This window comes from Fusarium vanettenii, assembly GCF_000151355.1.
Source record: "Fusarium vanettenii 77-13-4 chromosome 1 genomic scaffold NECHAsca_8_chr1_1_0, whole genome shotgun sequence".
Lineage (NCBI taxonomy): Eukaryota > Fungi > Ascomycota > Sordariomycetes > Hypocreales > Nectriaceae > Fusarium > Fusarium vanettenii.
Window position 1 is genome coordinate 31,435 of NW_003315876.1, and position 23,928 is coordinate 55,362.

Sequence of the window (23,928 nt, forward strand, 5' to 3'; positions counted from 1 at the left end):
GTGCCTAAATCTTTTCATGGGGCAACTACTAAACCGTATTTGACTTTCTTGCTGTCACAAAACAGTCCATATCGTCCTGTTTCGCGAACCAAAAGTTCGATACCGTCCATGGTTCCTCGGGATGAACAAGCTCAAAGTCAAAATGCCTCAAAAGCTCGGGGAGCAGCTTTGACATCTCCATCAACGAGATATTCTTTCCCAGACACACGCGTGACCCAGTGCCGAATTGGACCATGTACCTATCCATCTCCTTGGTTCTCTCTTCATCCTCCAACCACCGCTCTGGTCTGAAGACCTCAACATCGTCTCCGAAGATCGACATGTTCCGGTGAATTACGTATGGATTTATGCCGACCTCGGTCCCCGCTGGGATATCGAACGAGCCGATTTGGAGGCCCGAATCTGGAACGTAGCGAGGGAGACTCCATTGGACTGATGGGTGCAGCCTCATGGCCTCCTTCATAGCCTACGAGACATTAGCAATGAAAATATTCATGCAATAATATGGAAGAAGCCTACTGCCTGAAGATATGGCATTTTACAGGCTTCGCCAAACGTCACCGGATTGCTGACTTTCCCCTCGGCGCTGAACGTGTCGATCTCATCTTGAAGACGATGATATGCCCGCGGACTCTTGAGAAGGAAGTAAATAATGGCCCGCAGACTGATGGCAGTCGTATCACTTCCAGCAGCGACGTTGGCAAAGCAGCTGCGCCAGATGGTGGATTCGTCACGTCCCATCTTTTGCAACCTGGAGACGAAGTCAATCTGGCCTTGGGCGCCACGCTCCAATCGGTCCTGAATTTGACTGCCCACAAACTCGTTGAAGATGCCTATCCCTGGAGGGTAAGCAAGGCCGATTTTTGACAGCAGCGTGTTAGCAAGGTAGTAGAGCGGCCAGAACTCGGGCATGACTGTAAAGAGTGCACCATGGATGAGATAGCGTTCGAGTTTCGAGATGCAGCCTTGGACATCTTTGCCCTCTTGCATGAACCCGAAAGGCCTCGAAAAGGTGATTTGCCCAATGACCTAGAGTTGAAGTTAGATGAAGCACTGCTCATTGTTATTTGTTCACTGACATCAAAGGCGTAGAACTGCAGCCACTTTGCAATATCAAGAGGCTTGCGCTGGCCAGCCAGGCCCCGAATCTGATCGCACATGGTTTCCACACACTTATCCACCATGGGCTCCAACTCGACGAGAGAAGTCATGCTGTATGCAGAAGCAATCTCCCGGCGGTGGTGAGCATGACGTATAACATCCGGGTCGGTAAACAGATCATCGTTATCCTTGGTGCCGAACGGGATGTAGAACTTGGTCTTGCGGAAGTTTGAGGAGTGACCATAGATAGTTTTGATAGCAGAAGGATCGGATATCAGCACCTCGTTGGGACTGATTCGCACAACTGGTCCGTATCGAGCGTGCAATCGCATCTGTACCTTTTCCAGTTGACCGTGGGCGACGAAGTTGAGTTTCCAGAGTCTGGTGGCGCCTGCGAGGAAGGGGCCTGGTACACGGCGAAGTTGAGTCAGATACTTGTTACTGACGAGGTGGAGCAATAAGACGGAGATGCCAAAGAGAACAGCATAGCTGATCGTGACATGTGCTAGAGCCGAGCGAAGCTGTTCAATTGTATTAGAGCGAAGGGTGGTCATGGCTTCAGAGGTTGGAGATCATGTGGCGATGTTTTTGTGACGTTTCCACCAGAGCGGAGATCTCGGGAGCATCTATAGAACTACAAGGCCCGGTAATTCCAGATCAAATCCGAGAAATCGGAATTGTTCACACGGAACTGACTCCGAACATGCTGCTAGATGACTCCATCTCACCCGTGATTGGCCTGCTTTGAGAGTTGATCAAGCGGGATCAGCCACCCCCGCAATCTTACCCTGTTTAACAGTCAATCCCCCTGAAAACTGTACCCTAGCCACACACTAGCTAACGTTACGTCCTTGAGTGAGCCGGCCTCGCAGTAGTGAACGGCTTTTGATGACAGCCTGACAGCCACTCTGAGAAGGTAGGAGCCTCGGAGGGTTCCACCGTACTGACGAAGCATGGCTAGACTGGCTCAGGTTGTTTATCATCAGGTGCTCCCCTGATTGGACTTGCGTGCAGGTTCCCGTGGAGCACAACCACCATACCCTGGAACGAGACGACACAGCGAGGTTTCGGGCAGAAGAATCTGTTGAATGTAGTAATTGTGTTGATGAAGGTTGGAGAAGTGTAAGCTAAGGGCGCGTTGTGCGTGTGCGCAAGACACCTCGGTCCAAGAGGATAGGATAAATGATGGTCCAATCTTGACAGAATCGTCTGGAAAACACGAGACAATTTTCTCATTTACACGAGCCTTGTAATACATCCTCTTAACCTTGCGTTGGGGTGGTTCTCATCAAACGACCACTACCTACCCAATGACCTCGGCTCCTCCTACTTGTCGAGGAATCATGTCACAACAGGCCAAAATGGCGGTCAAATTCAACTCAAAGTCAGGCCGTTGATGCCTTGGCGTGCCAACAAGACGCTTGAGACTGAATTTATCTCATAGACCAGTATGCACACTAAGCAACACCAAACTCAAGAAAAAGGTATCATTAGCCCAAGATGCCGAGATTCAAGGCATGGCCTATCAACTGCCATGACTCAAATCTCTTTCCCGAAGGTAATTTTTACACCATAATCTCACTAGTCTAGCTAATCAACAGTCATAGGCGGCGGACAACCGTCGGATCACGGGATCCTAACTAAACTTGATGATTCCAGCCATAGACTCATCCAAGTTAACTCCTAACACGTAGTACGATAGTTCCACCACTCCCCATAGACGTCTTACTGCTGCAAAGGCAGTTGTAGCGGAGACCAACTTTACAAATAGTGAGACGGAAGAGAAAGTTACCAGGAGTGATCAGGAGTGATCAGGAGCCGATCGACAAATAGGATAGCTTGATTTCGATTGAGTATTGGTCATGCTGATGCTTCAACCTGAGCCGATGGCATCTGGCTATCATTCAACCCTGAATTATTGCCGGGGGCTTGGAATGATGCCCCGTAACGAAGCGTATCTATGGGCCGGGACCATAAGGCCCGTCAGATCTCCGCCGACGTCGATAACAATAAGTAGATGCGAAGGAGCCGGAAAATGAGCGACGAATGAAAAGTGTTGGAATGTTGTCGGCGGCAATAACTCCGCAGAGAAATGCCGGTCACATCCATGCCGAAGGCCAGGTGGAGAAGTTCGGCAGATGCTGAGAGGTGGGATCTCTAGCAAGACTGGGACTATTCAAGCATTATCCCGGAAGCTCTTACCTTGCTGTGCGTATTCACCCGATACTCAAGCCAGCCATCATTCGGACAAATGGGCGATGTGTTATCCCGAGGTCACATTAGCATGTTTGCGGGAATTTTCATCAGGCTCCGCACTAAGAAACTCTCTATATTGCTGATCCCTCCTCAGATCATCCTTGGTCTAACCATTTGATCGTCGAATTGCAACTGGCATGGGACTGGGGGTAAATGCATAGGCCAGGGTCTTGCTCGTGATACCTGCCCTGCCCCCTGAATCAGATTGAAACCAAAAGGGGGATTCCATACGTGACTAAACACGAAATCAGCTGGCGGTCAATGGAGGGACGGGCCGTCCCACGTTTTGCATCAGACTCCGTATCGACTCAATGCACTCGGACTAGAAGCATCCTTGGTACTCTCCCTTCTGCAATGCATGAGGTGCGTTTTGCGTGGTCTGAACCCAGTCAAAATGGCTCAAGTGCGCGGTAGTTGATTCTCTATGATAAAAGTTCCGCTAACCTTGAAGCTACAGCACCTTGTGAGGGGATTCCCAGGTCCCGTTTTGTACCGATAGACAAGGAGAACCACGCCCCTAAGTACACAAATGCAACTTTTGATACCGGGATCTTCATACTAGTAGATCAAAGAAGAGTTCATAGCTTCTATAGGCGGGTACAAAGCAGAGACCGATTGCGCTGGAACTCAAGTAGCTCAACCGACGGAACATGGGCGACCAGTCACTGACAGAACAGGACATAATAGGATACTAACTTAAAACGAGGCAAATGTAGTATTGTAGGTGAACGACATGGTTTTCCGAATACGCTCCATATTACTGACATAGAGATTGTATCGCTGCAAGCTAATAGCTACCTTGGAGATCTAGCTGGTTGAATCTCCAGCCATGTCAGATATCGAGGCATTGGACAAGGCGTGCTGGGAAGTCTGACAACGGAGGGGCTAGATCTGAGATAGGGATTAGGACGGGCATCATGTTCCTCTTGTGAACCCCGAGATGATCTGTCCGATGCGCACGAGCCCGCATGTCGCGGCACGTGAAATGTTGAAACGTCTCTCAGTATAGCTACCCAGTCCTTATAGGTCACACGTAGTGTTATTTCCGAGAAGCAAGACCGCTTGGTCAGTGGTAGAGATGATTTGGGCTTCTCGGAGTTTCATCATTCCCGAGAAATCTGGATCTTGGTAGTGGGGCTTGCTGCAGGTCTGTTTTGCTACACGGTACATTTTTGTATTGATGCGGCATTCTTTCCATATAGGAAAGCTAATCTGAGGTCATGGCAGAGCCCGGATTGTGCGAATACCCCGAGTCCGTGATCGAGACTTCAATCAGGGTCAAGCTTTGAGAACAACTTGAATCAAGGAGGATCAAATTGATGTAGCGCACATTACAAAAGGGGGCCATTTCCCGCCTCTGAAGTATTCAACTCACACACACTTTTATCCAAATTGGCCCTTCACCCATCGCTATTACACGCTACCATGAACAAACCCCAGCAGACCGTCCTTATCGTGGGCGGCAGTGTCGCCGGCCTCACCCTCGCCAATATGCTCGAGAAGTCTGGCGTACACTACATTGTGTTGGAAGCATACGATGAGATTGCACCACAAGTTGGAGCGAGTATCGGCCTTTTGCCTAATGGGCTGAGAATTCTTGACCAGTTGGGATGTGCAGATCAAGTCATGTCTTTGATTGACAGGCCTATACGAGATTCATACCTTCGAAATCCGGATGGGTCACTGATCGAGCACTATAGTGGGATTCGTGAGGGTGAATTGGAAAGGTCTGACTGCCTGCCCTGGCACGAGTATTTCGCTGACAGTAAGTTCTTTAGATATGGCCACCATACCAGCTTCATCGACAGACAGATGTTCTTGGAGATTCTACACAACAACTTGAAACGAAAAGCCTCGGTTCTATCTGGCCAGAGAGCTGCGTCAGTCAAGTTACTCGACCATGGTGTCGAGGTTACAACAAGTAAAGGTGAAGTCTACCGGGGCGACGTCCTCGTTGGTGCCGATGGAATCCATAGCACTGTGCGGGAAGAGATGTGGCGCATTGGCAATGAGGTGTCTCCTGGTTATTTTCCTGTGGATGAATGGTCGAGTAAGTTTATTGGTCCCTCACCTGATATCACCGCGATTGTAATAGCTTTCTGACGATTCTTTCATCCAGCGGTACCCTGCTATTATCGATGCATTTTTGGCATCTCACGTCCTGTTGAAGCACTCTTAGGAGGGATACACTATGTGCACAATCACAGCTTTTCCTATCTAGTCCTCACGGGGCCTGGCGGGAGGGTCTACTGGTTCCTCTTTGTCAAGCTGCCTATTCCGCTCTACGGCAATGATATCCCGAGATACACCAAAGATGATGAAGCTCGGCTCGCCCAAGCGCACGCACTTGATCAAGTCACGACGACTGTTCGGTTTGGCCACATCTATGAAGCTAGGACAAGCTCTACACTGACCCCACTCCACGAGCATGTGTTCCAGAAGTGGCACTTTGGCCGCATTATGACGATTGGCGACGCGGCCCACAAGGTAGGACGTCCAATTCCAAAGCCCACGTTGTGTTGTTCTAACCATCGTCGCTGTGAAGTTCCATCTGTTGACTGGACACGGAGGCAATGCTGCCATTGAAACAGCTGCTGCTCTGGTTAATCATTTGCTTTCTAAGAGGAATCTGAACTGGAGCGACTCGGAGATAGACGCTGCCTTTAGCGCTGCGCAAAATGACCGTCGTGATCGCGCGTCATGGCTTGTCGCAGATGCTCACAAGTGCCAGCAGAGGCATGCTTTGGCGACGCCTTTGTGGAGGGTAGTAGCGCGGATACTACCCCTCTTCATCAATGGCGGCGCCGCTTTTCACATCTCAGCGCAAAAGTATGTCGGTGCCAGCCGACTGGATGGTCTTCCAGTCGTGAAGCGAGAACACGCGGTCCCGTATGACGATGAGCTTCCCGAAAAGCCGCTACGCCCTACCTGGCTTCTAACTGGCCTTGGAGCTATGACGCAGGGGATATTGTATCGACTATCCAACAAACTATTGCTGCCCTTGCAAGTTCCTACCACATTTGAGGGCGCCTCCCTAAGGGATCACTACACTGGCATAGGATCGGTGGACAAGATTCTGACTGTTCTCGTCTCTGTATTTGGTGTTCCTCTCGCAGGACACAGCAAGGCCGGACTGGTCCAATGGGTGTCTTTCACCCCCTACTGTTGTCAACCACCCTCGACTGGACCATGGAAGCTTATCGAGCAGGCGCCAAAGGGCTCCTAACCTCCCTGTAAGTCACAAATCAAAGTATTCATGAGGCCTGAGAACTGCCTACTTGTGCCACCAGGCCTGTACAAATGACGATGAACAACCAGCTAACCTCGGTATCAAACAGGCCAACTCTATTTGGAACCGTGTACCAGTTACTAGGCGTTGGTCGGATCTCGCCACTATATCATTTGATCTCGGTACTCGAGCACGCTTTCAAGGGGTCCTCGGGCACAGCCATTGGTCATCCAGTTACCAAGGAAGTCGTTGATGCTGTGATTCCTGGCCTAGGCTTTGGTTACATCCTCCCGACTGCCCTCATGTTGTGGCCATTCGAGAACAAGGATACCTGGCAGAAGTTTGTCGCCTTGTGGCAGCCGTTTCCCATTTATGTTGGTGCCCTTGTTGCTGGGCTTTCGACTGTCTTCCACAGGCAGAAAGCCACGGCGACAGTGAGCGCTCTCAAGATGAAACAGAGCCAAGCCAGTGAGAAACCGAGCAAGCAAGACAAGGCCACACAGTCAACTCTCAAACTAGTTTACGCAGGCGGAGTGGCAGCAACAGCTCTTGTCCATCTCTGGGCGGTGTATCGCATTCTTTCAAGCTCCGATCTCAGCGTCTCTGCTGTATTTGGGAATCCCGCCTTCCTGCTCTCTGGGAGTCATGCATCCACTCCAAAAGATGATGTTCTTCTTTTCTTCCAGAGAGACATGGTCTTGAACGCCGCTTCCGTCCTCGCCCATAACTTCTTTCGAGTTCTTCATCTGCGGAGCTTGGGGTATGTCACCACTAAGCAGGCAGTGGTGGCTTCTCTTGTTACAGTTGTTGTGCAACCGGTTGTTGGACCAGCTGCCGCTCATATCGGTTTCCTGGGCTGGAGGGAGGACGTCTTTACGAAGGTTCAGCAACGGATCAGTGGTTGCAACTAGAACAATGCGCGTTTATACATGTGATGTTCCAGGATGGCCTCGAATGTCCGTCCAGCCAGAAAGTTCTCGATGTGAATGCTTGCACCATCCTCCTTTCCAAATCGGGCCTTCTCGGCAGACACAGAGAGATGAAGAGTAACCCATACAATTTTAATAGGCGCTCCGAAGGCGGCGAGATAAATCGTGTTTACATTCTGCGGTGAGAATCTAACCAGACGAGCCTCGTAACGGCTCAGAGGGGTCTTGAATGGGCGCATCGATCTTCGGGCTCAGTTAACCCCTTGGGACCTCTTGGTCTGTCCTCTAGATCAAGGCTTACCCCAGAGATATCTTTTTACTGGAACTTCGACGCAAGATGGAGATGTCTCGGGTCGATGTAAGCTTAGCAAGCCCCTAGAGGACGAAGCTGTCGTTGTGAGTCCGTCGATAGCCAAGCCCAAGACCAGTTCACTCCCGGTGGCGTGGCACTACATGTGTCAAACTTTTGCTCCAAAATACATGCAATGGCCCATTTAGATGCTCCCTATGAGGTTACGTATAAGTAAAATTATGCACAAAGGCTATCGGCGGACTACACTCAGCCTAGTTTGCAAACACTTAATTACAATTCATCATGCCAACATGAAGCCTAAACTATGAAATCTGGATAGTGTTCTCATTTGCAGTGCCTAAGTTGAGTTGAACAGTAGGCCGCTTCTCCCACATCTTCTCCATCTCGCCGCGATCCACGTTATGACTTGATACCCCAAACACGCCAGTTGCGAAGATTATTGATTCTGTCGCTGTTTCCGGCCCATTCAGAATAGCAGACCTGACATTATATCTAACGGAAGGAATGAAAGTCCTCTGAGTGATCAAGTTGGTGTTCGGGTCGGCTTCGATCAGCAACGATTTACCTGTTTGCTTGGTTTCCACCGTAGAGCCAGTGGCAGCTACATCGGGTTTGATGTGCACAGCACCGCTGGATCCAGCATGGGACGTTATCAAAATGCTCGATGAGTCGGAAAAGCAGCCATTCGTCATGTCGCCAGAGGCATGTTTAGGCACATGGTAGCCAGTGGCAGAGAGGGCAGATATTGCGAAAGAAGCATCAACCAGTTGGATTCCGTCTGAACAAGTAACAGTGCTCAAGCAATCAAGGTCCGTTAATTTGTGCAACCGAATATGCCACCCCGGGAAGTGTGGAGTCAACGGGATGAGAATCGTCTCGATCTCCACGCCGAGGTGTTTGAAAGGCTTCCAGACACTGGATATTGCAGGAACCTTGTGTAAGTCTCCATTGGAGCGAACGGAAGCAGTTTGAAGTCTGACATCGAATGGCTGCCACCGAACTTTCCACGTCTCTCCATCATCCAAGCTAATGGAAAGCGTACTGTCTGACGCCAATTGGTGTAGTTCTGGGCCTGAGGGTACACTGAATCCAAATGCGGAGGAGTAGGCGAACTTGCCGTACTTGGCTTCTCTCGCCTTGAACTTTTTAGTCGTCATTTGCCCCGATGATAGGAGGTAGTGGTGCTCATGGGAGTTACAGAGAATGTGATGAGGAGGCCAGATCGCCTGAAGAGTGGTCGGAAGCTCAATTTGAAGCTGTTTGCTCAAACCCAACTTTGCCATAGGATGGGGCTCCTCTTTGCAGGTCCAGAAATGGTGACCTTCAGGCAAACCTAAAACGATAAAACTCTTCAAACACCAATACACGGACTGTCTTGAGTTGTAGTCCTCGGCCATATACATATTGGGATAGGCAAATCCAATGTTCATGGTGCCATCAGAGTTGAAAATCTCTGGCTTCTTTGACCACCATCGTAGGTGCCGCAGAAGCATGCCCTTTATGCAGCCCAGGCTACCCATGGGACTAATAAGCGGGACATCGGCGAGAGCAAGGGCTGCCCAGAAAGCTCCGAATGCGAATCTGTAGGTCATACTGCGGCCGAATGGTATAGCGGCTCCTTGTCTCAAGTTAGATTTGCAACTCTTGCTTACGGCGATGGAAGTGTCAGGGCTACATACCGTTGATATCGAAGTACCTCCAGTATTGTGAGGCAAATTCGACTGCTTGTTGTCGATACATCTGAACCCTTTCTTCATCACCTTGAGCAAAACGAATGTAAAGCAATTGCGCAAACTGGATGGCGAAACTTCCGGAATAGTAATCTGCCTGCTTTCTCTCGTCTCCCCAGACGCCATCAGAGGACCAGCCTTGACCAAGGTAAAATTCGTCGAGCACTGCAAAATCCTCATCCATCATACGTCTCACCTCATCATGTGGTACTCCGAGGACTTTGACAAGCGCCAAGTTGACTAGAATCCGAAACCATCGCCAATTATTTCGCGGCATAGCATGGTCGTTGATTTGTCGGAGCCATTTTGTGAGGTTAAGTTTCGACTCCTGGCACCAAAGGCGCATCATGACATCTGGGGCGGTCAGCAGCGCAAACGCAATCGATTCCATCTCAACCATGCGCTGGTCAAAAGGCCCAACATCGCCCCAATACTCAGAGCTGGAGGGGTCCACGCCGGCTTGGATACCTTGGATCCAGCTGTGGGCCTCTCCAATGTCGTTGCTTCCATCGTCGCTTACGAGAGCGTGAACAGCCCACAGGGGGCGGGCAAACCCCTCGAGTTGGGCTGCAACATCGTCAAAGGCTGCAGCGGTAGAAGGAAGCAACTTGACACGGGCTCTAGCCGGAGATCTGTATACCCCAAGAGGTTGTATAAGGGCTATGGCTGCTCGGACAAGGTCAGAGCGATCCCGGAAGGGGTTATCAGTGAAGCCAGCGAGCCCGGCCATGACAGTGCAATTCGAGGAAGCCGATAGGATGCTTGAGAGGGCTGGTGAGATAACGTGAGTTGATTGCTTTAAAGTGGCAAAGAAATCATCAGATTTAATGATGAAACACGGGTGATATCACTCGGGGTTCGGGCTATGTCTGACCGATATGCTGATGGTCCTCAACTTGACTCTAGGCCATGTCACACGGCTGGGGGATTAACTCAATTGAAGAATAAGACAGATCCACCAAAGAGGTCTAACTGGTCTGTTTCTCTTGCCAAGACCCGGGGTAAAGCCAACGTCGTCATCTATCATTTGAACATCAGCAGTCAGAGCAGGGTCCCAAAGCGGGGGTTCGGCGCCTCGGGGTAATTGAAGCGGACGACGGATAAATGGGCCCGGGATCGCCTCAAGTCCTTTATCCTTCATCATTCTTCCGAAACAACATGACAAACATTCACTTACCTTGGACCACGTGAATATCCGCTTATCTTACGAACTCCAATGGATAATGATGTGCCAGATGCCTCCACTCGCCCCGACGAGTCCGCCGGAGTGGGCACCGATGCGAGTCTCGCCTGCAACTGCTGCCGAAAGCGCAAGCTTCGATGCTCCAGAGAGACTCCAGCATGCGAGCACTGCCGCAAAACAGGTAGGTCGAAAGGGACCTCTCCCTTAGGTGTTTTCTATGTCTAACACGTTCAGGATATGAATGTGTTTACGAGTCAAAACGTGCAAAGCCTGGAATGAAGACTGGGGCGGTTGAGAACATACACAGAAGGCTTGGTGAGTATTGGGTGATGCAGAAGCTCACTAGTTTAAGCTAACGTAAATCATCAGATGTATTAGAACGGTCCCTTGCTAGCCAACAGGAAGCTCTCAGTAAACTGCAATCCGAGGCGGACTCCAGTGGTGACAGAAGTTCTCATCAAGAACAGACTGCAACTAGCAACAGCATTCTCTTGTCACTTGCTCAAGAGATATGCAAGCTCAACGAAAAATCACCAACATCTTCGACGATACCGGGAGGTGGCGATATCTCTCACAAACGGCGTCGAATCAGTAGTGATGTTGGACATCAGCACGTTCATGGTCACCATGTCCCGCCTCTGCCCGATGAAAGCGTCTTGGAACAGGTCATCAGTGCCTACTTCACCCACATACATCCGTGGATCCCTATGATCCATGAGGCTCGATTTCGTACAAGGATCCGAGATGATATGGGAAAAGGCAGTTTGCATTTGGTTTTGCAGGCAATGGTTCTAGTTGCATCACGATATGTCTCGACCAAGGCTATTGCTGATTTGGCTATGACGTTCGCCGGGGACCAAGAAGACCTCAGGGACTGGGTTGTAGCCAAAGCTACGAAAAGCATGTCGGTTGAGAACCTGCAAGCACTTATTATTATCTGCTTCAACGATGCAAGTGCACATTCCTCAAATATTCCACTTGACATACTGACCTTGTTCTAGATCGGCAACGGTGAAGCATCCCAGGCATGGTCACTCGTCGGGGCCTTGACCCGAATTGTCGAATACCTACAATTGACAATCGAGGACGACGAAGTTGACCGACCCTCCTTCTCACAGCCTTACATATCCTTGCCTTCCTCACAAGGTTGGACCGAGTCTGAAGAGCGAAGGAGAGTGTTTTGGTGTGTCTTCAACTTGGACCGTTTCTGCTCTGTGACAACGGGTTGGAACACTAGCCTCACCTCAGACGATGTCAATCGTCGTCTTCCATGCGATGGGATAACCTGGAGAAAGGAGGATCCCGTTTCTACACCCTACTTTGGTATCTGGGATAAATCTGCCGGACGCATCGGAAACCCCATTGCGTTCCTCCCCGCGCATCCAATCCCGCCGCAAGCTGGTGCAGACGATGATGGGCGCACCCCATCTGAAGCAGGAACATCACCAGGAGCAGTATCTGCCGTGGACATGTCAACCGTGGGTGCCTTTGCCTACTGCATCGAGGCTACGGAGTCCTTAAGCAGAGTTACGAGCTATTTCCTCCAACAGAGGGTCAACACCAAGGATCAGAAGGACCTCAGCAGCTGGTTGACACGGTTTAAAGAGCTTGATGTCCGCTTGGTGCACTGGAAGATGCTACTCCCGAGGAAGTGGAAGGTCAACATCACGCAGCAATCGTCCAGGATGGATCCGAATTTGACCCTGGCTCATGTCACACACAACGCATCCATGATTCTACTTCACCAGCCCATTGCCTTTCCTCCACTAAATTGGCCGTTCCGGACCAGATTGCCGAGTCTCTGCAGCGTCGATACATGCCAGGCGGCCGCGGTCGAGATTGCCACTATCACGGATCATTATCTCAACAACCTAGCCGAGATGGGCCCTCTCAATAATCAGTTCGCCTTTTGCGTGTATATCGCTGCAAGAGTGCTACTTCTACATTGGCGTTATAGCTCGATCGATTGCCTGACACCCGAATTCTGGTTGCTGATCCAGAGCTTAGAGGCCATGTCAAAACGATGGGCGGGACTTGTTGGTTCTCGAGAGAATCTGGCTTCTAAATATTGTGCGACTCTTGTTCAACTACATGCTCAGTGCACCCAGGATGAATCATTCGCCATCAGTATTCCAGCATATACGACTGAGGTAAAGCATTCAAGGGCATCTCTCAAGGCCCCATCTCAAGGCCCAAATGGGGATCCATGGTTACGGAATGAGCCTCCAAACGTTCCGAGTCCGCAGTTACGAACCTCTTATGGCGCTACAGAGCCAAGATCTCAGTATACACCGGTCAACATATCTTCCAATGCTTACTCTATAAGCCATTCTACAGAGCCATATAGCGGCAGTTCAGGCGGCGGCGGGGAGCTAGGGATGATATCACAGATGCTGTTTGATGCACAATATGCCGACATGGACCGGGTGATTAGCTTCGACGACGGCATGTTTGAAGGGGGTGGTGACATGTGACGAGAGAGCAATCCTATTCAATAGGGTCTCTAGATCTGTCCGCCAACGCGGTAATTTGAGAGGGGAGTCTTTGTCTTATCTCTTGACCTTCACCACAACCATTGGACCTCAGTAGTCTAGACCCCCTTCTCGTTTTGATATGAATAGCAAATCTCATGAGGAATCATTCTGATCATTATCGTTAATAATAATTCCAAAACAAACCGAGAAAAAAAAAGCCTGCCAGCTAGAAAGGGTTTTCGCTCACTAATCAGTTTGCAACTTATAAATAAAGTTCCTTACATAAACGGGCAGGGAGTAAGCACAGGAAGCTTGCAAATCATGCAAAGACATGCATTCTAATAGTTAGACAAACGTGGGCTTGTTGCCTGATATAGGTATATATAGTAGCTTGCTTTAACGGCCCTTAAAGCCATAGCTCTTTTATTAGCTTTATAATTATATTTTTACCTGTATATCTAAGGGTTTTTATTATTATTATTACTTAAGAGATTACTTAGGAGCACATAAGTAGAAGGCTGGCTCCCGCATAGCTCCTTGACTACATCTAAGAACGCCATAAGGGCAGGCAGATATCCTCTGGCCCAACGTCGGTAGAACGTTTGACATTCTTCACCGTATCGAACCTATTTCCTCAAGTTTAAAGGAATCTTATTCTCGATAGCTAATATATATACGCCGCTATAATTCAGTGTCTGACCATATGTGCAGACTGAGATACTGGGTTAGGTCAATTATCTTATAGGTTAATATAGAGCTAATTAATCATAATTATCTTTATGAGAACTATATTCTATTAAACTACACTTAGTATTCCTACAGAACCTGAAAATGGATTAGTAGAGAACAATTATAGTAGGGTTAGACTCCCCCGACTCCCGAGCAGGAAAGACCTCAGTAGTATCAATAAAAGCTCCCGGAGCACCTTTAGAGCTTTCAACTGGGAATTCCACTATCCCAATCCGCTCGTATTCATTGGATTTCCGTTGTCGGAGTGCCAGCGAGATAGTTGAATGGTCATCCCGGAAAACCCTCAAGCAAAACACTTCTTCGCCTTCCTTCACCTGAGTTTCCCCCTCCTCGCAGAGGCTGTAATCGGCGTAAAGTGTAACCATCTTATCTCCCATGACCAACTTGTAGTGTATAGAGGCTGAATTTCGATCGCTACTGAAGACGTAATGTATCCGGGCTCTCAGAAGTGTGCATTTAACCTCCAAGTGACCGTTGGCAATCTGGCCAAACTGGTCTGCACCAGGTACTGGGATACAAACTGCCTTTTGGAGATCGAAATCGGATCCGGCATTGCTCGATCGGCCTTTCAGATAGGAGACTCCGCCGTTGACAGATGCCCACGACCATGAAGGCGCACGATATGCTGGCCTGTGGATGTTAGATCCAGGGACGAACTTGCTTACTCGCCACAACAGGTCTTCTGCCAGTGAATCTTGCCATAACCCTGCCAGGTATGACCCGGTGCGGCACCGTTGTGCCTGCCGCGCCAATCCAGCAATAGCAGGGAGACGGTCGGTTTCCACTGACAAGGTGAGGTTGGAATAAATCCTGACGATCTCGTGCCATTTCTGTTTTAGAGAAGCTACTGCAAGGGTAGCTGCTTCTTGATGGCGTTCCATGTCGAGCAATCTAGCACGTTCCTGTTCCATAGTATACTGCATCCGCCGCCGCGACAGCTCATCAGGATCGGTAGGTTCTGCGCTTGATCGCCCTAACAATGAATATATCGTGTTGATCACACGCCTCCTTCTTCCAAATGACTCTCCGGCAGACCTGGCCAGTGAGGGCTGTCTGGCTTCTTCGGACCCTGCTTGGTGTGAATGAATCGTTCGTATGGCGGCAAAATGCTCAACCTTGGGGAGGGATGCGGGCTTAAAGCAAGAACATTCGCAGACGGTTGTTCTCAGACATTCCAATACGAGCTCACTCCGGCAAAAGTGCAAGACTCTTGGTGCCAGGAGGCGTTCCTGGTATGCCCATCCGCGTGTCAAGAGGGGAAATTCTTGTAGCAGGCGGCTGCCTTGGACAACGTCCCAATGTGGAAACTCCTCTCGGACGTAAACTCCAACCGTTTTCTCGCCACGGCTGAGCGGGTAGCCGGAACGAGGGGATGAGTCCGTGGAGAAACAGCCACCATGGCTATCCGCGGACTTGGTCGCAGCGAGAGTCAGAAACGAGTTTTGATAGACAGATGCCATTTTGGCTGACTCCTTGATCCAGTCCGAGCTTGAGTCTTGAATAATACAAAGGGAGTCGATCCACAGATACCGCAGACCGAGCTTCCGAGTAAAAACGACGGCGTCTTGGAAGGTCTTTGGGAGCGATGTAAACAAGATTTCCCGTTTGCGCGACGATATGTTTGCTCTATTTGTCGTGATCTGCTGTGTCTTTCCCCAGCAATGGCTAAGGCAGGCGTATCGAGCTTTTTCACCATTTGGCTCGAGAAGCCTCAACTGCACTGGCTTTGCAGTGTCCCCAAGGTCAAGAATTCTCGTCGGCAGCTCTGTATCCAGAAGAGATTTGCACTCTCGGTGGTTGGCATCACAATTTTTCAGGGCTCGAGTGGCCCAAGTAAAAGAGTCATCCGAGGCAGTGTTGCCTTGGAGTCTTGGTAGAGGCTTGAACGCAGTCCACGGAGAGTTATAATCTGTGAAAGGGGCAAATGAAGCCCAAAATGGTCAGTAGAAAAAACACACATAGAGTCCCACCGAGCATAGAGGGGACTTACTTTGCTCGACGAAGAATAGTAATCTCATGTTCGGCCTTGCATCATTGAAATACAAATCTACTTCCAAATTTTCGGCATTTTCGACAGAATCTCCCCAAGCATAAACATGCTGAATGCAAGAAAGGTTTCCAATCTGCGACGAAAAGCGCGAGATGCCCTCATGCAGCAGAGAGCAAAGCTGACACCCACCAACGGCGGATCTTTCCAGCTCCGATACGGGGAAGTCTATAGCGACTCGATGCTCGCGATGCTTCCGCTCCAGGTTGTTGCACAGTGTACACTTGCTCATTCTTGCAGAGTTCCTATCCAGCTAGTACCGTGACTATGAGCAAAGACGACAGTGACAGGGACAGGGTGCGGAATGGAGGTCGCGGGCTGCTGATCTGTGGGTACCTTGGTAGAGGTGGATATACATGGTGGGGTCGCTGGTTAGGAAAGAGACAATTAATTTAGAAAAGAAAAGACGCATCTCGTCACGTGGATTATTACTTATTTGCCGCGGAACTTAATATAATTAAAGCTACCTTATTATCTATTATAAGTATATATTATTTAAAATATATTCTTTAATATAAGCATTTAATATAATTTTAATAACTTTCTTTATTAAATATTATTAATATAGAAATAATTTTAAGATTTTTTAAAAAATCTATTAATTATTATTTTATTAAATTTATATTACTTTAAATAAAAATTATAATATTATTCTCAAAGTTTTATTATAAGCCTCTTAGCTTTATATATAAGGCTTTAATTATTAATACATATCTTAATACAGATATTTAAAGAGATAACTTATTTTATTATCCCATTGATGAGAAATGCTATATTCTTATCGGGTGAGGAGGGTGGCACCGAGGCGCCGTTGGCTTAGGAATGGAGGAACGGGCCAATTAAACATAGTTCAGTAGGCGGGACCAACGACAACGGCGGGGTTATGAAATTAATCCGACCGCATAAATCCTGGATGATATGATTATGAACAGCCCATATTGTTTAGTGAACACCATTGCATCCTTCCGCCGCAGCGGTTATCTTTGATGAGTAACGTGCATCTATGACATTCTAGCACTTGGAGGAATGCCTTGCTGCATGCCGTCAGCATGATAACTCAGCTAAGCCATCAGAATTTTCGCTCCATCGACTGACTAAAGACATCAGTGAATCCTGAATGAGACGTAGATCGTAGATATATAGACCTTAGGGAACTGCGAGAGAGACACAAAATCAACATCCACTACTACCTCACACCTCATTATTCACACAATCTACTCGATACCAGGTCGCACATCTTTTTCCCACACAATGGCTTCCCCTTTCAAGAACATCCTGATCATTGGAGCCACAGGCTCTATTGGTTCTGTTGTTCTCGAAGCACTCGTCAAGAAACCTACTTTCGTTGTTACTGCTTTGCAGCGATCCTCATCCAAGGGGAAACTCCCTTCCGGTCTTAAGACCATCACAGTTGATGACTCCTACCCCTCTGAGGCACTGGTCCGCGCTTTCTCTGGTCAGGATGCCATTATCAACTGCATGACGTCGCTCGCGGTCGGCGAACAACTTCGATTCATCGATTCGGCCGTTGCGGCTAAAGTCAGACGTTATGTTTCGTCTGAGTATGGCCTCAACAACAACAGGCCTGAAGCAAGAGCGCTCAACTCGGTCTTTCGTGAGAAGGGCGAGATTCAGGATTACCTTCGCTCCAAGGAATCGACTGGCCTCGAATGGATGGCCATTGCTTGCGGCATGTGGCTCAAGTGGAGTGCACAGCACGACTTTCTGGGAATGCATATCAAGGAGAAGAAATTTGTGGTCTGGGACGATGGCGAGGGTTGGTTCAGTACCACAACTGAGGAGAATACCGCTCTTGCCCTGGTGAATGCCCTAGCAAAGAAATGGGACGAAACAAAGAACCAGGTGGTATGGCTCAGCGACTTTGCCATCACCCAGAACATGTTGCTTGAGGCTATTGAGCGTATCAGCGGTCAGAAATACACGACGGACAAAATCGATACTCTCCGCTTCATAGAGGAAAAGCAGGCGGCCGTGGCTTCTGGAGACCCATACGCCGTATATGCCCTGATTGAGACTGGTTTTGTCACTGGCAAGTTCGGAGGTCATCTGGAGAAAGAGGGACCGATCATGAATGAGGTTTTGGGGCTGCCAAAGAAGTCCCTGGATGAAGTTGTGAGAGTTGCTCTGGAGGCTGTTCAGGGAGCCTAATTGCATAGCTTGGTTACTCAATTTCTCTATCTCCTAATGAGAATTAGGATAGACTTAGCCTTTGACTGGAATCTACTTATAAAAAAGCAATCTACACTCTGCTAAAAACAAGAAACACCCCAAATTACAAGACAAAGGCTAGCAAGTAAGCTCAGCGGGCGAACACTAGGAGAAAGTGAGGGTAGAATAATGCACTTTGAGGCGTATGTAGACACAGTTTTAGGTGACGCCTATGGGTTGGCAAAGACAAACTTATGATAAAGACTGCTTTCATTGTCTAGCACAGTAATGCTTTGATTTTGGGCAGTTGGCAAATAATTAGAGTAGAAACCATAAGTAACTACTACCACCAAAGCTAAACTACCTGTGCCACATAGGTCCTCCCTCTGATGATTCTTCTTAGGTACACTACTTGGAAAAGAGCTTGCCTGTCAGCTTCACAACAAATGCACCACGTTCAATGGTGTTGATAAAGATGTAACCCGACTTGAAGAAGGCGTAAGAGGACCATGTTCCGACAAATGCGACCGCGCCACCGCCGGGCAAGTCATCATCCTCGGGATAGATGTCAAACCAAGCAGCTTCATACACACCAGCTCCGGTTGGATCCTCGGGGATAGAACGGCCATCCAGAACACGCAGACCAGCACCGTAGTGCGACTGGTAGATGAAGTTGTCGATGACATACTGGTTGTGATCGATGGACTTGGTGGGATGCTTGAAGAAGCCCGTTTGCTTGGGGTTCTCCAGGTCTCTAATGTCCCAAATGAACGTCACTGGGAAACCATCGCCACCAGGGCCGTTGCCGTTCTGCTCATCGAGCTCATCGTCCAGAACAAGGAATTCTTGGTTCTGGGTGTCCAAGACCCAGCCTTGGTGGGTGTAGGAGGCACCTTCGTAAGAGATACGAGAGATGATGTTGGTGACGTTCGCCTTGTCAGTAACGTCGTAAATGGTGAGGGTGTCCTCGTTGTAGCCGTAGCAGATATCACGTCCCTGGTAACGCTCGTCGGGTCCACGGTAGACGAGGCATTGAGCATCGTGCACGTAACCATCGCCCTTTGCACAGCCAAGCGACTCCGGGTTGGCCGGGTCGGTGAGATCGAAGAAGTTGAGGCCCGACAGACAGTTGGGGTCGTTTCTGGGTTGAGCGCCCACAGCGACACCATAATTGAGCTCCTCGTTGACCACAACATTGTGAGCACGACCAAGAGGTAGGAGAGCGCTGAAGTGGCTAGTCAGGTCCTTCTTGGCGTCAAAGATGACCGGCTTGGCTGGGTCAATGTCGAGAAGCTTCTCAAGGTCAAAAATCTGAACACCATGACCAACGGCCTCAGATCCGATGACGACATAGTTCTTGTATGTGCGGATCTCGCGCCATTGAGATGGCTCAGAGTACTGAGGCAGACGGCCAAGATAGATGAGCTTGCCCTTCTTGTTGATTTCGGCAAAGGCGGTACCATCATACTGGCCAATGGCAACGAACTCGCGGCCGTCATCAGAGGTCCAACCCCACGATGAAGAACCACGTCCTCCTGTGCTGCCAAGGGCAGCATGGCTCAGGAATGAGTGGAGATCAGCCTAGGACATAGTCAGAATGTTTGGCCTCGATGCAAGAAGACACAAGTCTCAACTCACGTTGTGGCATGCAAAGGTGTTGTTGCGATCACCCTTGATAGCCTCGGCAAAGCCGTCAACACAGCGTGCGTAGCCTAGCTTTGGGTATTGTTCGCTCTGGAAAGCTCCAGCTTCTTCCTGGCGAGCCCACTCCTCCTAGATACAGTGTTAGATGTTGACCATCGGGGTCAAAGGTTGGCATATAACATACATTCTTGAGGGCCATGAGGTTGTTGTGCACAACTCCCGAGTCATAGAGTCTTGCTGCCTTGGCCTCATCTGGCTTGATCTCCTTGGCACTGGAGAGCGAGATCAGGGTAGCCAAGGCCCCCAGACCAACCGCGGCACGAACCATTTTGAGATTTCCAATGATAGATGAGCGGAGGAGATATGAGATGTGGGTGGCTGCTGAGGAGCTGAGATGTTGATGCACCAGAGGCGAATGGCCTTTTTATCTCCTCCGGCCTCCTCGGAATTGGTACCTTGATGGGTATCAATTCGTCTATTGCCTCATCATTGCCCAGCTTGTCCTTCTGGACTTTTTACGAATCATTGCCCCGAGTCTTGTGATCGGCAAGCAACGGCGGTGTATCTTGGCTCTCTACCATTAATACAAAGCACCAATCAGGGCTTACAGGGGGTTGCAATTGCCTTTGGCAAGAGGAATTTTTGATCTTGGCAAGATTGACGAATCTCCCTTGCCAGCCGGAGACTTCCCAGATATAGAAGGTGTCCTAGTCTCAATCACTGGGCCATGCACACTAGGCAACGGATACGACGCCACATTAGGCAGGTTTGCAAGAAGATGGTAGGCCACGCATGAAAGGCGGCCAAGACTACGACCCAAATGTTCCGGACCAATACGAGCTCCACATTGCGTGATTAGATGGACACTCTATCCTCGAAGCCGAAGAAATGTCGTAATTGCTTGGCTGTTACAGGAGACCCCAAGAAAGAGGGGCACAGGGTTACAAGGATGGCAGGTAAGCTTATCAACTAGCCTCGGTACTTATGATCAATCTTATCTTCAGTCCAAAAGCCAAGATGTAACGCCCAAGTGAAATGATAGAGGTGAGTGGAGAAGCCAATGGGGGTTGCGTTACATATGTGTCTGTCAATATGGTAATGATCAACGGTTGTTCAATTAATGGAAGGTCATTTGGTCTGCTCGTGATAAACAATCTGTCTGGCCTACCCGAATCTTGATTTGATAATGAAATTCCATCACAGATTCCACGTGTACCCTTGACGTTCCCGCTGCACCATCCATACATATTAAACAATATCAATAAGACGTCGCTCAGACGTCCCAAAAATAGCAGGGTGCAGTCCATCAACCATTCCAATACGCTCCCAGGCCCTTTCTTGCCGTAGTGAGCCACCCAAGAAAAGCACCTGAGCTCTCAATCTCATGTTGCCGACCAGGAGGCAGAGGCAATTGGCGGTCCATGACGTCTCCGGAGGCTTCTCACTGTGAGGAAGCCGAACGACAGTCATGACATTCTGCCCCGAGGTATTTATGTTCCCTGGCCTCAAGTGAACGTCGGGGTGCATGGGGAACGGCTGCCCATTGTTGTAAACCCTCAGGACCTCGTAATGGTGCTTCACGTCTCTCTCACCCGCCACATTGTCTTCTGGCTCAGTGATCTCCACGCGGCAACTCAACTCAACCGAGATGGCATGGCCGGCGACTCGAATCAAGCCCGAGGCCGCGTTGACGCTTCGAATCTCGACATCATAAATCATCGGGTCGTTTGCCTCAAGGCCACCCAAGCCTCTGGCAGCAACGTACGAGATGGGCCCATCAACGCTGGCCCAGCTCCAGCTAGGGGCGTAGTTGCCCGGGTTCGTGCGGCACATGAGCTTTCCGAACTTATCTGAATTTTTTGACTGCCACCCCAGACTCTCCACGAGCGTGTTGGCCCACATTCCCCAGAGAGGAGACCATCCCTGGCTCTGGGCTATACGCTTCATAACTGAGTCCATTGCTGGGAGACGATCAGACTGGCGAGTGATGTCTCTGCTCATGTACTCCTCCACCAGCAATGTCCAAGTATTGTGTGAGATGTTGTTCAGCTGCGCAGACCAAGAATGGCCTATAACATCCGGGGCAAATCCTTCCCAGATGGAATGATGATTGCATTCAAACTTAAGAGCCGTCGGAGTATAGAAGACCACGCGTCCGGATAGGAGTCGTTCTTGCCAGATCCACGCCCTGGTAGAAATTTTACCATAGTCGCCGCCTTTATCTTCAGTACCCAGAGTGTGCGTTCGACGACGAGCTCCGAGCTTCAAGGATCCGATCCCGTCAATGTTGAGGTTGAGATTGAACGCTTGTCCCTCGATGTCTCTCGGAATCAAGATTCGGTCGTTTTCCGAGGTAGCCGAGGCAGCCGCAATAGTCAAGGTAGCGTTGCCATAGATCTGGTGCATCTTGGCTGCTTGACGCTTGAAGTCCTCATCTTGGCCTTGAATGATACATAGCCTGTCGATCCAGACATACTCTATTCCAAGGGATCGGGAGCAGCTAACAACATCTTGAAAAAGCGGCGGCAGGTCCTGGAACCGTATGCCGGCTTTCTTCGCTTCTAAAGTCGATGCATTCGTGAGATAGGTATCAGGGCCGGTAGGGCCCCAGCAATAGCTAAGCGCAATATACTTGGCGCGGATATTCGTAGGTTCCACGAGTTGTATGCGTGTGGAATTGTTGGCTTCGATCCAGATGATGCGGTCGGGAAGCAAAGGAAGAGGGCCATCTCCTCCACATTTGTGGTTTTTCATACAGTTAGCGACCTGCTTGCTGATGAACTCGAAGCATCTTGGGTCCCCTGAATGTTCTGATACCGGAGACGCGGTACCCATGTGCTCCACAAGCGGTGCTACGACAATATCTAGTTATAGTTCCAGGGTTAGCTGCTGCTCGACTCCTATCAAATGGACAGCGACATACCCCCAATAGTAGTCTCACTAGGGTCGAGAACAGACCGATATATCTCGACGTCAATGGGTGGCTTGGAAAAGTCGTCAACTGTGATGATAAAGTTCATGGCCTGTCCCTCTGGTAGGTCGACACCAAAGCTTCGCAATATCTCTTCCCTCTCCATCCTCATCGTGGACGTCCCGCCAAATGCCAGGTGCACGATTACTGGTAAGCCACTCGCCAAGTAAATATACATGTAGGACTTCTCAGTTTCCCATGTAGGGTTCGCAGTTCCGAGTGCCGCTCGAATCATGGTGCAATACAAACATCCGCGCTGGGCCGATTCGATCAGGTCTTCTGACTTTTCTACCGTGATCTTTCCAACTGGAGTCTCGGCGGGGATATTATACTCAGCTCTGGCCCATGAGCGATGTGTCTCGCTGGTGTCCACGTCTGGAGTGGCCCGGTATGGGTCCAAGTTGCAGCATATCGGGCAAGGCCCGGGTGATTGAAGTTCGACCATATTTCTTGCCTCCTCCGCGGACATGCTTGATGCTGGAGACGCCATGATCTTCATGAGTTCCTGGAGATTGGGAGCTACTGAGCTTGTAACTCTTAAGCTCCCCAAGCCCCTTCCTAGGCCGGTCGACTGTCGCGGCGGCGCATCCCGAAGTTGCTCTTCCAGTGTCGAGATGATCCGACTACGGACTTGCTGTCCAGCATGCTCTTCCTTTTTCTCTTCTTTCTTCTCTTCCTTCTTCCCTTCTTTCTTTCCTCTGAGTTTTCGGAAAAGCTTCATCTTTGTTGCTGATGTAGTGACTTGGCGAAAGTTGAATGTTGATCCCCACTGAGGGGGGGCGTGAGGGGATGCTGTCGTCTTGGTGTTTACAGTATCGACATCTGCTGATCAATCGGTAAGGATCGACAGTTACATCCGGGGCTGTGCCCCCCTTCGTCCCCAGGCTACCACCCTCCATTAACTTTGCCACGAATCACGCAAGTTGCAGCTTGAAGTTCCTCCAATAGTAGACATCTCATGCAATGTCTGTGGCGTCCATAGCAGCCGGGCGTCGCAGGGCTGATGTCTTGTCCACAGACAATCAGTCGATGGGCTGAGTTCTGGGAGAATCAGCCTCAGGCAAAGTGCGCAAGGCTCACTTCAACGGTCGATGCAGGGGTACAGGGGTGTGTTGGGCATCTACGTAGTAAA

The 23,928-nt window shown here is 49.6% G+C and overlaps 8 protein-coding genes across 8 annotated transcripts; 3 read left to right on the plus strand and 5 right to left on the minus strand.

Moving 5' to 3' along the window:
* Nucleotides 1-28: 28 nt before the first annotated feature.
* On the minus strand, nucleotides 29-1,603 carry NECHADRAFT_89570 (uncharacterized protein; the record flags this gene model as incomplete). The annotated part of the gene is made up of 5 exons (XM_003049673.1): nucleotides 29-466; nucleotides 520-751; nucleotides 821-1,029; nucleotides 1,080-1,542; nucleotides 1,584-1,603. The coding sequence occupies 5 exons, from the start codon at nucleotides 1,601-1,603 to the stop codon at nucleotides 29-31; spliced, it is 1,362 nt and encodes a 453-aa protein (XP_003049719.1).
* A 3,179-nt stretch (nucleotides 1,604-4,782) lies between these two features.
* Nucleotides 4,783-7,497, plus strand: NECHADRAFT_89571 (uncharacterized protein; the record flags this gene model as incomplete). Its single annotated transcript, XM_003049472.1, has 8 exons — nucleotides 4,783-5,084; nucleotides 5,154-5,407; nucleotides 5,477-5,844; nucleotides 5,903-6,121; nucleotides 6,230-6,439; nucleotides 6,474-6,590; nucleotides 6,696-6,768; nucleotides 6,821-7,497. The coding sequence occupies 8 exons, from the start codon at nucleotides 4,783-4,785 to the stop codon at nucleotides 7,495-7,497; spliced, it is 2,220 nt and encodes a 739-aa protein (XP_003049518.1).
* A 1,146-nt stretch (nucleotides 7,498-8,643) lies between these two features.
* On the minus strand, nucleotides 8,644-10,288 carry NECHADRAFT_29733 (uncharacterized protein; the record flags this gene model as incomplete). Its single annotated transcript, XM_003049674.1, has 2 exons — nucleotides 8,644-9,446; nucleotides 9,508-10,288. Coding segments are annotated over 2 exons (1,584 nt in total), but the record flags the coding sequence as incomplete, so codon positions are not given.
* Nucleotides 10,289-10,834: 546 nt separating this feature from the next.
* Nucleotides 10,835-13,209, plus strand: NECHADRAFT_11576 (uncharacterized protein; the record flags this gene model as incomplete). The annotated part of the gene is made up of 4 exons (XM_003049473.1): nucleotides 10,835-10,922; nucleotides 10,976-11,086; nucleotides 11,120-11,695; nucleotides 11,759-13,209. Coding segments are annotated over 4 exons (2,226 nt in total), but the record flags the coding sequence as incomplete, so codon positions are not given.
* An 842-nt stretch (nucleotides 13,210-14,051) lies between these two features.
* Nucleotides 14,052-16,244, minus strand: NECHADRAFT_73983 (uncharacterized protein; the record flags this gene model as incomplete). The annotated part of the gene is made up of 2 exons (XM_003049675.1): nucleotides 14,052-15,874; nucleotides 15,956-16,244. 2 exons carry the CDS (start codon nucleotides 16,242-16,244, stop codon nucleotides 14,052-14,054), a joined length of 2,112 nt encoding a protein of 703 aa, XP_003049721.1.
* Nucleotides 16,245-17,263: 1,019 nt separating this feature from the next.
* NECHADRAFT_30234 (uncharacterized protein) lies at nucleotides 17,264-18,181 on the plus strand (the record flags this gene model as incomplete). The annotated part of the gene is made up of 1 exon (XM_003049474.1): nucleotides 17,264-18,181. One exon carries the CDS (start codon nucleotides 17,264-17,266, stop codon nucleotides 18,179-18,181), a length of 918 nt encoding a protein of 305 aa, XP_003049520.1.
* A 408-nt stretch (nucleotides 18,182-18,589) lies between these two features.
* Nucleotides 18,590-20,153, minus strand: NECHADRAFT_30263 (uncharacterized protein; the record flags this gene model as incomplete). The annotated part of the gene is made up of 3 exons (XM_003049676.1): nucleotides 18,590-19,762; nucleotides 19,820-19,954; nucleotides 20,010-20,153. 3 exons carry the CDS (start codon nucleotides 20,151-20,153, stop codon nucleotides 18,590-18,592), a joined length of 1,452 nt encoding a protein of 483 aa, XP_003049722.1.
* Nucleotides 20,154-21,073: 920 nt separating this feature from the next.
* Nucleotides 21,074-23,517, minus strand: NECHADRAFT_73986 (uncharacterized protein; the record flags this gene model as incomplete). The annotated part of the gene is made up of 2 exons (XM_003049677.1): nucleotides 21,074-22,677; nucleotides 22,749-23,517. 2 exons carry the CDS (start codon nucleotides 23,515-23,517, stop codon nucleotides 21,074-21,076), a joined length of 2,373 nt encoding a protein of 790 aa, XP_003049723.1.
* Between the last annotated feature and the right edge of the window lie 411 nt (nucleotides 23,518-23,928).